This window comes from Schistocerca serialis, chromosome 2 (assembly GCF_023864345.2).
Source record: "Schistocerca serialis cubense isolate TAMUIC-IGC-003099 chromosome 2, iqSchSeri2.2, whole genome shotgun sequence".
Lineage (NCBI taxonomy): Eukaryota > Metazoa > Arthropoda > Insecta > Orthoptera > Acrididae > Schistocerca > Schistocerca serialis.
The window spans coordinates 414144538-414157785 of record NC_064639.1 but is presented as its reverse complement, the minus strand read 5'-3'; the positions used below and the strand labels follow the sequence as shown (position 1 = coordinate 414157785).

At 46.8% G+C, this 13248-nt stretch overlaps 1 protein-coding gene across 2 annotated transcripts in view; it reads right to left on the bottom strand.

The window, feature by feature from the left end:
* LOC126457257 (zinc finger protein 395) overlaps positions 1-13248 on the bottom strand; it is a 528326-nt gene that overhangs the window by 90364 nt on the left and 424714 nt on the right. For both annotated transcript variants that reach the window (XM_050093421.1, XM_050093422.1), the window contains one exon: positions 12380-12549. In XM_050093421.1, the coding sequence (XP_049949378.1) occupies positions 12380-12549 (170 nt within the window). The remainder of the gene's footprint in view (positions 1-12379; positions 12550-13248) is intronic.

Genomic DNA, 13248 nt, shown 5'->3' with positions numbered 1-13248 from the left:
ACTTCTTTGGTTTTCGTGTGAGGAATGGCGCCTTTCCTTGCTCGCTCTCTTCGTTTCCGGTTGGTGGAAGTGACCCCAGGTTTCGTCCCCATTAACGATTCTTGCAAGGAAGCCATCACCTTCTCGTTCAAAGAGCCTAAGAAGTTCTTCACAAGCATCAACACGTCGTTCTCTCATTCCAGGAGTCAGCTGCCGTGGTACTCATCTCGCAGGCACTTTGTGAAACTGGAGCACATCATGCACAGTGTGGTGTGCTGACCCATGACTAATCCGTCAACATGCTGCAGTGTCATTCAGTGTCACTCGGCGGTTTTCCTGCACTATGTCTTCAACTGCTGCAATCTTCCGTGGAGTCACAACTCGATGTGCCTGACCTGGACGAGGAGAATCTTCCACTGAAGTCACACCGTTTGCGAACTTCCTACTCCATTCGTATACTTGCTGCTGTGACAAACATGCATCACCGTACTGAACCTTCAATCGTCGATCAATTTCAATAGGTTTCACACTTTCACTATGCAAAACCGAATAACAGAACGCTGTTCTTCCCTGGTGCAAGTCGCAAGTGGGGCGGCCATCTTTATACTGATACTGCGACGGTATGTGTGCATCTGCACTATGCTGCCACCTACAGGCCACTCTGCACGGTGTTTGTAGCACACTTACCAACTTACAGGAAGCGGCGCGAAATTTCGATTTGTTATTACAAATTTAAGGTTTTCATTTGACTCATTCTCTTATATTATTGTCCATTCACATGTGCACTCATAGTTGTCCGATCTTTTGTATTAGTTATAAGTTTTTCTAATGCCGCACAAAAAAAGATATCAAATGGATGTAAACAAATAGAGCTCGCCTCCACGTGGCGGGACACGGGCAACGGTGTGAGTTGGGACGGGAGCCGGTGTGGTGTTACTTTCAGTCACACCGGACCCCGGACCCAGTCACAGCGGCTAAGTGGCAACATATGACCCACCATAAGAAATTAGACGGTGGGACATAAGAAATAAGTAGCTACTGAGAAAAAAAAAGTTGGCCGATCCTGTTGATCAGATAGTGTACTTCAGACCTAGCCTTTTTCGACTTGCAGAAACTATCACAAAGAGCTATTACCAATACGCAATCAGAAGCGTGATAACGCCTGAGACAGCGATGCTGTATCACAAATTGACGCAATTCAACTGATCTTTGTCCAGTGCAGTATTTGACGCAGCTGATATGAAGTACACTGCAAGAACACGCTGCCTCTTCCTTTGTTACAGAACCACGTAGAAAGCTGCGGGGGAGTACGCCGCCTCCGCACAGCTGATAAGAGGAATTCCGTGTGCTGGCGCGGGTGTGGCGGTGTCGTGGGCGCGTGGCCCCCAGTGACCGCGCGTCGTGAGAGAGATGGTCGCGGCGCGGCTTTGTCCGGCGTTTCCGTGACTAAGTGCTGGCGTGGGCGCGAGCCGGGACGCGGGACACGGGACAATGCAGATCGGCGGCGAGATAGCCGCAACGCGACGCCACCGGCTCTCCGTTACCTTCTGTTGTGTGAGCTTCACGCCGAAACGAGCAACAACCTTCCAGCCAGGGCCTGTCAAAAGTTTAATGTCGTTTCATTTCTTGTACCGTACGTTTCACTCAGTTAAGAACATTCTGGTTAGCGTTCAAGCAACTACACTCAAAGGTTGCCCTCCACAGAGCGTTCTAAAGCCCCCTTTATGCCCGAGCGAATGGAAGCGGACACAGGGGAATTCACATTCGCAGACAATTAACCATCGCTCAATACCAATCGCTTGTATCTCTGAACAGTTGTTTATGCCAGAGGCAAGAAAAGAGAACACCCGAGCAGCCTGTGAAAGCTGCGTTATTGTTTATTTTTCTATTTTTGCGCTAATAATTGGCACACAGAATATAAAACTATGTAGCTAGTAAACCTGCGATCGGTCGCGACAACACTGAAAATCAAAACTATTTTATTTGCAACATTTAGCTACACCTTCCAGCTAGTTTTTTGCAGAATCGCCGATCCACCTCAGACATTTATCGTAGCGTGGCACCAACTTTCCAATATCCTTCTCACAGAAGGTAGCTGCCTGTGCTTTCGACCAATGCCCTACCAATGCCCTACCCCGGACTGCAGCTCGTTGTCTGTGCGAAAATGCTGTCCTCACAGCCGGCGGTTCATGTGAGCGAAGAGACGAAAATCAGAAGGAGCATATTTTCTGCTGTACGGTGGGCAATCAAACATTTCCCTTCGAAAACGCTGCACAAGCGCCTTCTTTGCCCCTCTAGTGTTGCGTCAAGAATTGTCATGAAGATGGAAATGAGTGACAATTATGTTGTGCGACTTTTTTGAAATCAGACGAAACCTTTCAGCAGTACTTCACACTTGGCGGAGACACACATTTTCTAGGCATTTTTACGTGCTCACTGTGAGCTCGGAACTGAAAAGAGCGACGTGACGTGGAAGCTGTACACACTGCGCAACACATCTGTGCAAAGCTTCACAGGGTTTTCACAGTGGTTTTAATTTTGTGACCGACCGAAGGTTTAAACAAAATAGCCGTCGTATTTTGCATGGAAAGTGGACTGTTTTCGATGAAGTAATCTACACAGCGTTAAGAAAGGAAGAGTTTAAATGTATCAGTTTCTACGTAAACTTGAAATGCATGAAGATAGTGCTCTTGTGTAGGTAGTGCTTGTAATGCTGAATTGCAGCTTCAGCTTTCCACACCACTTAGGGCGGTACGCGCTTTTCGCTGGTTTCCCGTTACAACTGAGAAGAAAATTTAAAAACACTAATTAGATACGACTAACATAAGAAGAAAGGCTAGCATTTACACTCTGAACATTAGCGATCGCAAACATTTACGTTATCGAGTGTTTCGCATTTCAATAGCTGCTACTATCTGACATCTGCACCAATGAAATAGAAACACTTCAAAATGGTTCAAATGGCTCTGAGCACTATGGGACTCAACATCTGTGGTCATCAGTCCCCTAGAACTTAGAACTACTTAAACCTAACTAACCTAAGGACATCACACACATCCATGCCCGAGGCAGGATTCGAGCCTGCGACCGTAGCGGTCACGCCGTCCCAAACTGACGCGCCTAGAACCGCACGGCCACACCGGCCGGCTAGAAACACTTCACGGATTTTATTGACTACGGGTAAGGAGGCCCGCCTGGTTGGCCGTGCGGTCTAACGCACGGCTTTCCGGGCGGCGAGGAGCGCCTGGTCCCCGGCACGAATCGGCCCCGCGGATTTGTGTCGAAGTCCGGTGAGCCGGCCAGTCTGTGGATGGTTTTTAGGCGGTTTTCCATCTGCTGCGGCGAATGCGGGCTGGTTCCCCTTATTCCGCCTCAGTTACACTATGTCGGTGATTGCTGCGCAAACAAGTTCTCCACGTACGCGTACATCACCATTACTCTACCACGCAAACATAGCGGTTACACTCGTCTGGTGTGAGACGTTCCCTGGGGGGATCCACCGGGGGCCGAATCGCACAATAACCCTGGGTTCGGTGTGGGGATGGCGGAGGGGTGAAGTGGACTGCGGAAGTCGTCGTGGGGTTGTGGACCACTGCGGCTGCGGCGGGGACGGAGCCTCTCCGTCGTTTCTAGGTCCCCGGTTACTATACAATACAATACGGGTAAGAAGGATAATACCAAGAAAATATATCAGCAGAAGTTATACATATTTGAACATATTTGCTTTCAGGGAAATATGCTGTGCTTTTCTTTTTCTTTAATAGAATATATTACAAAGCTTGTACGTATTCACTCTGTCCCTACCTGGTGTAAGCATCTAATGAATTTATAGTCCTTCTCGCGTGCCCCGTAGGACCTTTGAGTGTTTCGGCAATTTTCTAGAAATCATACCCACTTTTCTTCGGCTTTTGTGGTGTCCATCTAATGGAACTCAGAAGCACGTATGATATCTATAGTCTTCTACCAGGAACACTAAATTCTCTTCTGACCGCTTCATCGCTCACGCATCTCATGTTAACAACAAAAAAAGTAGACAGGAAAGCAGACGAAAGCGGAGATCACGTGAACTTCATTTGATGGTTGGCTAAAAGACCGATAACAAAGAGAATACGAGAGAACACAGTTCAATGACAACAGAACATGACCAAATGCTGTTACCTCTCACGCACCTAACATTTGCAGAGGAAAGAAATGCCGTTTGCTGTTGCACGCTCGTTTGTGTTCGCTTCGGTGGCACACACTTTTTACTACCGGTACGGTTGTGGCTGTAGTACCATGTATTAGTGGTAGAAAAAGTAGTAATTTTTGTTGTTGATAATGTTGTTGTTGCTGCTGCTGTGATTGTGGTGGTGATCAGTTACATACTGATTTAACGGAAATCTCCACGTTATCGTATTCCGTCCAAGTCCCTTCATCTCTTCACAGCTACTGCAACCTATATCCACCTGAGCCTCCATCCTGCAGTTAACCCTTCGTGTCCCTCCACAGTGATTTCTGCCCGAGGGCTAAACCCGCGGACGCCGTCATTCTTTACAAAGATCACTACAATGCTACAAACAATCGTTAAAAGCCGGCCGTTGTGGCCGGGCGGTTCTAGGCGCTTCAGTCTGGAATCGCGCGACCGCTACGGTCGCAGGTTCGAATCTTGCCTCGGGCATGGAAGTGTGTGGTGTCCTTAGGTTTAAATAGTTCTAAGTTCTAATTTCTAGGGGACTGATGACCTCAGTCTCATAGTGCTCAGAGCCATTTGAATCATTAAAACTGTGTACAATCTAATGAATTGCTGTGCGGTTCGAAATCGGCATTTACAATAAAAATTGATCATCGCAAAATACGACTAGTTGCAGTTATTTCGGAAAACCTTTGAAAACAGTAATATTGCTTCTACTTTGTCAGAGTTATGTATGAGTCCCATTAACATGGCTCTGTGAAAGTGTAAGCGGTGTGATGATTATTGTTTACGACTATGTTCCAGAAATTTATGTTTATATTCGCATCGTATTAGTCGACATATTATTATTGCACCTGGGAATGAGTGCGCTTGGGTGGGCTCGTGTGTTTACCTGTGTGCTTGAAGCCTATCAGAATGTTGTCTGATGTTCTAATGACCAGATACTTGGTTCGTGATGCTGTTCGGTCTTCCAGTGTATAAGACAGTCGAAAAAATGGATATGGTTTTCGTTTTACCGTAATGTCGCCGCGTGGTTCCCGCAGCTATCAAGGGATGCCAAGTGCAATAATATCGTGGTTGTGTAGCACAATTTCTCCAGCAAAACTGATAAACACAACAATAAGAATAACAAAAATACCGCAAAAGAATGTGTAAATAATAGATATGCACCTATTGATGACAGCATATATAGCAGCAAAGACGACTGGTCATAAAAAATTGTGTTGAGCAAGTGAGCCGGTCGGGCGCGGCGGCTGAGGAATGGTGGGCGTGGCCGGCCTGAGTCATGGCTGGCAGGTGGAGGAGGAGAGAGGGCGCGCTAAACAAACCGGCCAGCCTGCGCGGCACTGCGCTGCGTGAATCACACGCACGTGCGTGCCGCTGCGTCGCACGCAGCGGCGGACTGTCGTCCCTGACTGATTCACTTCCGCTCTGGTGACACCGGAGGCTGCTGAAACCACGGCACCGGTCGGGCATCACCCACCTTACTCACTGACGTCTCGTGTTGGCAGGAAGTGAGGTTAAAGACGAGGACGGCAATGGCCTCACCGAGTCACCGAACAACTACCAGGACCACTGAAAGGTGACTAGTGTCATATAGTTCTGTACTTTGACCACATTTTAGCGGAAGCTGACTCAATACCCAATCACCCATCACGTTCACGAATATTACAAACCATGCATCATTATCCTTCCAAACATTCTCATCCCTGTACTCGTATCACATATTCATACCGGTGTTAAAAAAATGAATTTCATATTTTCAGATAAGGTGGTGTGGACCAAAACGAGAGACAAATGTTAAATAAACATGGGCTCTAAATTGCATACCTTAAGTGTTATGGGCACTTGTTCAGTAGAAGAGACAAGTTTCACAATAGCGAATATGAACCAGCTATCATACCTCTTGTTCCGTGTACGGCACTATGGTTTAGGTTGGCACTAGCCGATCTGAGTTGGTCGGACAGCCCTGCCTAAAAGGGGAGCAAAACGGGGTTTATCTGTCTAACAGGCAGGCTCTGAAGAGGGGGTGATCGCTGGTTGTGAGGAGAGAAAACGGGCGCACGGAGACAAAATGGACCACGGCGTGTGTGGAAAATGGGGCGCCAAGCGAATGCGCCCGTGTTTACCAGATGGAAGCTACGCTGGCAAGATCGGTTTGCTTTGTGCGCGGAGCAAGGAAGAAAAACGGTGATTCAAAGCAAACAAAAAAATGGCTTTGAGCACTATGGGACTTAACATCTATGGTCATCAGTCCCCTAGAACTTAGAACTACTTAAACCTAACTAACCTAAGGACATCACACACATCCATGCCCGAGGCAAGATTCGAACTTGCGACCGTAGCAGCAGCGCGGTTCCAGACTGAAGCGCCTAGAACCGCTCGGTCACTCCGGCCGGCAATGCAAACAGCGGTGCGTGTAACGTGTCTCAAATGGCCAGACACGTGAAGTGTTAATGCAGACGCTGGCTTTACGGAAGGTTTGCAAAGACTACTGCTATTCGCTAATATTATAGCCTCATCATCTTCGCTGAACATTACCTTACGCTACGTCAGCATCAAATTGCTTGTGTATTGTGCAACATTTGACTTAGAAACCAAATGGCTGTTTGAATGTGTTGTGCTAAAGAGGTTCGTGAAGTGAGGTTGTCACTAATCACGGAAGTAGTTGATGCTCATTTCTATCTGGATATTTATTAACCACGCTGGTAAAGGCCGCTTGCGGGGACTGTGGAGTCAACTGGCTGCAGTCGAAGCTATTTGTCTCCTAGAAATTGTTGTTATTTCTAGTCTCTGATAGTAAACTGTTTCAGGTATAAGAGCTGACACTGTCTTGTATTTATGTGGACTGGGGTAAACGGATGGAGCATACCGCTGGACAAGTTGTGCGATGGAGCAACGGCCGTGACACGGCAGACGTTACTAAGTGAGAAGCAATGTTCCACTTCTGACTGTATCAGGTCTAATGTTAGTGAACATCCAGATCATCTGGTTACCTTTCAGTATTCTATAAGTCCTAAACAAAACTGATATATTCATTTGTATATTCTGGTAAGCTGAAAGATTTGTTAGTTGATCTGGTTATGCTTATTCTGCCTCGTGAGTAAGGGTGGAAGCGACGCACTTGATTGCTGGTTTAAGAAAGATTAGTGTAACTGTAATTTCTCAGGAAGGACAATAACTGGAAGACTTGCATTAAAGGTTCAGTTTTTAAGATGTTAATTTGTAAATTTTATGGTTCAAATGGCTCTGAGCACTATGGGACTTAACATCTGAGGTCATCAGTCCCCTAGAACTTAGTACTACTTAAACCTCAATAACCTAAGGACATAACAAACATCCATGCCCGAGGCAGGATTCGAACCTGCGACCGTAGCGGTCGCGCGGTTCCAGACTGTAGCGCCTAGAACCGCTCGGCCACATCGGCCGGCGTAAATTTTATCATCAGTACTGGTATGGTTGTAATACGATTTTTAAATTATCGGTTTCCGTAAGGAAATAATTTCATTGGATATTTGTATTTAATATTGCTATTAGATTATCAGTGACAGAGTTTGGTATGACTATATCATTTTAAAATAAATGTTTAAAGTGCTAATGTTGTTCCTACTCAATAAATCGTTCCAACCTGTTTCCATTGTCGTCCAGAGCTTACGCTATGCAGTTTAGAGTCCATGTTTACAGGGGCATTTTTGTTTTGCTGTTGTCCATACTCACACCTCTCCAAACATACTTCATAAGGAAAACGTTTCAGTTTCCATTACAGACAAGATGTTACCTAAATTGTAGTTTTATGCGCAAGGTTCATATAGACAACCTCAAATAAATTAGCTCCTACATTCAGATGAATGATATTTACTGACGTCGAAATTAAAACGCGGAGTATCTTCGGCGCTTGAAGCAGCGATTGAATGCGGCCGCTGAGGGGCGCCGAGTTGATATACTGTGGTCGCAGCTTGGCTGCACCTAGGCACGTGATCAATCTTGTTCCCCCCCAGCAGGCGACGCTGTAGATTGCATTGTCGAGTAATGAGTACTGTGAGACCAAGGAAAATCCCTTTCTGGAATAGTGAAACCGGAGGTTTTACCAGAGATGTTTGCACTAGAGTACATGCATAGGGTTATCGAAAATTAATGTCTGGACTTCCCAATTTTGTTTGCTTACACTTGCTTCTGTTACTTACACTTTTGTCGCTTAAACTTACAGGAATCGTTTATCTTGGGAAACTGAGTCAAAGGATGCAAGCTTTCACTGGATAGATAGTGTTGATAGCTTACATTAAATATCCCAAAGTCAGTTTTCTCACTCCAGGTTAAGTCTGTGTTCTGAAATGCGGAACGGACAAAAAAGGGTATGCATGCCTAAAATTTGGGTGGAACGTTAAACTTTCCATCCGTGAGAAAACGCGAGGCGATCATAAAGCTCTGAATCGAATAATGAAACAGTCTAAAGAAAGCAGTACAGCAGAAAAAGGAATATATCCGGCGCGACCACGCGCCAGTTCTGTGAAGGCTGAGAACGATTACCGAAACTCTGTATTTGCCAGAATACACTATCTGATCAAAAGCAGTATTCTTGCATAGTGCGGGACTGGCCCATAAATGTGACCACAGGCGCACCCGCCAGTACGGAAGGAGATGATGTGGCGTATTGTCTTTTCAGTAGAGAAGCGGCAAATAGCAGAATGGGACCGTCAGGAAAGCTCAGTGAGCATGAAGGTGGGCATCTCCTGGGTAGCACATCCATCAGGAAATTTCAGCGCTTATAAAGCAGCTCAAGATGAACGCTGGTGATGTAACTGCGAAATAGAAACATGAAGGAACAGTCACAGGTAAACCAAGACCGAGCACGTCGGGTGTACTGGCTGACGGTGACCGTCTAGCATCGTAGCGGTGCCTGTAAAAATTCGCATGAAATCAGCGGAACGAATCACCCATGAGTTCCAAACTGCTACAGCAGTCTAGCTAGCACAACGACTCCACGGAAAAACGGGGTACAATGGCCACACATTTCTGTAGGCAGTGTTCAGCGGCGCTCGAGATGATACACTGAACAGTGGATGAATGCAACGACGATTCACGATAGACCCTGTGACAATCCGATGGAATATGTGTTTGCCAAATGCGTGGTGAACATTACCTGCCATTTTATGTAGCGCAAACAATGAAGTATGCGAGGATGTTGGGAAAGGCAGAGGGGGGGGGGGGGGGGTCGTAGTTACTGTGTGGTTCCTTTACTGAGCTGAAGTAAACGCTAAGTGCGGAAGGATATGACCACGTCTTACAGAACTGTGTACTGTGTTCGGAGGTGGTGACTGATTGTATCAGCATGGAAAATGGACTGCTAGAGTTTTGAGCTGAACCGAATGGAACACTTTCGGGAGGAGTTAGAACACTAACTTCGCGAGCGACTCCAGCGTCCAACATCCCTGCCTTCTCTGGTATCGGCTCTTGAGGAAGAATGGGCTGCCATTCCTCCACAGGCATCCAAACAATTCACTGAAAGCCTAGTCTAAAGGCGAAGGAGGGACAAGACCCATATTAAGTCCAGTTATATGTGACTGAATGCTTCCGAACAGGTAGTGTATTGCTGTAAAGAATCTACGATCGTATATGTTAATTACTTTGCGTGAAACTGTTTTGTAAAGCTGACGTCTATGTGAAGTTTTTGAGCTGAGTGAGCCGGGAGACTGAGGGGCAGAGAGCCCGGCACCTGAGCCGCGGCTGGCTTCCCTGCAAGGGAGGGGCTTAATCAGCCGGCGCCGGCGCCACGTGGAACGCGCCGGCACGTGTCGAGCACAGCACCCTCCGCCGCCACCGCCGCCGCCGGCACCCCTACAGACGGCGCGCCTGCCGAACTGAATGCCTGCGCACGTCGGCCACACTTCCGCCTACAGCCCAAACTAACTTCCTCTCGATGAGGTGATCGCGGAAAGCTAGCAGCCACGCGTCTGGTGAAACATTTAAACCACTACAATTACTGGTTTGTAACTGAGTTCATCTCAGGACGGCTGCAGTACATTTGTAAAAAGAAATTGCTGATGATCTGTTGTATCTGCGAATTCCATACTCCCCTACTGTGATAGAGAACGACAGGAAAAAATTGAGGGTACTTGCTACTCACAAGGCAAAGGAAAATCGAGAATAAATAGACTACCGGCCATTAAAATTGCTACACCACGAATATGACGTGCTACAGACGCGAAATTAAACCGGCAGGAAGAAGATGCTGTGATAAGCAAATGATTAGGTTTTCAGAGCATTCACACGAGGTTGGCGCCGGTGGCGACACCTACAACGTGCTGACATGAGGAAAGTTTCCAACCGATTCCTCATACACAAACAGCAGTTGACCGGCGTTGTCTGGTGAAACGTTGTTGTGATGCCTCGTGTAAGGAGGAGAAATGTGTACCATCACCTTTCCGACTTTGATAAAGGTCGGATTGTAGCCTATCGCCATTGCGGTTTATCGTATCGCGACATTACTGCTCGCGTTGGTCGAGATCCAATGACTGTTAGCAGAATATGGAATCGGTGGGATCAGGAGGGTAATGCGGAACGCCGTGCTGGATCCAAACGGCATCGTATCACCAGCAGTCGAGATGACAGGCATCTTATCCGCATGCCTGTAACGGATCGTGCAGCCACGTCTCGATCCCTGAGTCAACAGATGGGGACGTTTGCAAGACAACAACCATGTAAAATTTATTTTAACATAGTATCTATATGTACACGACACATGCCAGTGGAAAGTAGATGGCATAGGGCATAGTTTATCGTCCAAGATAGTAAAATTTCTTCCCCTTCCATTCGGGAACAATAACTGTTAAATATCACCTGTTAATTAATTTAACGCTGTTTCTCCAAAGGAAAAGGCATTTAAGTGTCCGACGAATATTTGCAGATTCCGTCTTGAAAACCAGATTTTGGAACAGTATACGAAGGATTTCACAGAAGAGGCTACCAAATGACACACACACACATACACACACACACACACACACACACACACACACACACACACACACACAATCAATTTCTGTTACACTCCCCTGCCAGTTGAACCCCGTGTTACTCAGAACTGTTGTTGGTTCCACATGTGTGTTTCGTAACTGAACCAAAATACACAACATATATATTATTATAAACTATATAAAGTCTTTGTACGAGTCCGCAATAACTGTCGCTAGTTAATGAAATTTTCTAATGTGTTATTTACGTTTTTAAATTTTTTAAAGTGTAAAATGTTTTTAATTTGTACAGTGTAAAATGTTTCAAAAAGCGCGAGACAGACTTAAAGATTGCATTAAGACAGGTCCGCATAATTTCTGGAGTCTTGACATCCACGCCCTGGTCAGCGTAAAAAAAAATTACGTCGGCCATGACAACGTTATGTCGGCTTTTATTTCAAGACGTATGCTAATCTATTTCAATGTGAGGTATATGCTGGTACAGTGATAAAACCTGCTATGTGGTTTGCACCTCTAAGTGGTACGTTATAGACATCGTATCTGTAACTGTTGTGTCTGTTCCTCGCTTCGTTCTGCTGCATTGTTAGCGACGCAACTGCGGTATATTTTCCCCCACACTTCTGTATGGATCATGGCCTATTGTCAGCATATAATAACATTTTTGTGCCATACCGCTTGATACACAAACCACAGACTGAAATAAAGTTTTACTAGAATTCCCTTTCAGGGAAGATGGGAAATCATCGGAGACAGCTTACCCAAGTAACAGCTTTATCCTTATGCAATGCTTCGACGAGTTTTCTAGCCGTCTTGTCCTTCAGAAGAACTCCAAAATTTGGGTCATAATAAAGCTGTAACCGGCCGACAACCAACGTTGTCGACGGTGACGCGATACTATTACGAAAGGTTATTCTGCAATCAATTACGTGGCTAGAGGAAAGGTTAGAATATTTGTTTTATTCCCTTCTATGATCACACAGTTGTCGGGTCCGTAGACTACTGGTACCGGACAGCGATGACAATCTTCAGATCTGTATTAAAAGTATGTCCTAATACATGTGAAGATAATCATCGCCGTCCGAAACCAGTATTCTAAGGACGTAACAACTGTGTGATCGTAGTCGGAGGAAAAGAAAATTATTCTGCACTTTCTGGATCACAATTCTATTCGAAGCGACGTCGCAGCTTGTGAGAGGGTGGCGCGTGGGCGCGACGAGAAGCTGCGCCTGGCTGCCTGCCTGGCTGCCTGCCTGCCTACCTTCTTGCGCTTGGGCAGGTCGTCGAAGTCGTCGAGCACGATGCCCTCGTCGGCGTTGAGGTGCGCCCAGAGCGCCGCCGTCGAGCCGGAGGCGGAGCCGGCGTCGCTGAGCGGGGGCGAGGGCGTGCCGCTGCGGCCCGACGCGTCCGACCCGGGGCTCGGCGACGGGCCTGCGGGCAACACACACAGTGCCAAACTCTGCAGGGTAGCGGGGGCAACGCAATAAAAGGCACGGCGGTAGGAATACTGGCCACCGAAGGCACGGCGCACTGATTTAATCTGCCAAGAAGTTTCAGAACAGCGCACTCGCCGCAGCAGAGGGAAAGATTCATTCGGGAAAAATACTGTTTAGCTTTTCGTCGACAACTAGTGCATAAGCGCCAAAGAACAACCTGCGAACCGATAAGGATGGTTCAAAATGGTTCAAATGGCTCTGAGCACTATGGGCCTCAACTTCTGAGGTCATCAGTCCCCTAGAACTTAGAACTACTTAAACCTAGCTAACCTAAGGACATCACACACATCCATGCCCGAGGCAGGATTCGAACCTGCGACCGTAGCGAACGCGCGGTTCCAGACTGTAGCGCCTAGAACCGCTCGGCCACTCCGGCCGGCGATAAGGATGGGGAAGGAACCATCGCGACATCAGCGCTACCCTTTTAGTACCAGTGGCGCCTGCATGAAACTATCACTTTATTAACTTTTTTAAAGTACCAGTGCCATTTACATGAAACCAGCGATGACATTGCTGGACAGACACATACACTGATATGACAAAACTCAGGGGATGTCTCCTAATATCGTGTGGGACCTCCTTTTGCGCGCCGTAGTGCAACGATTCTACGTGCCATGGACTCGTTGGAAGTCCC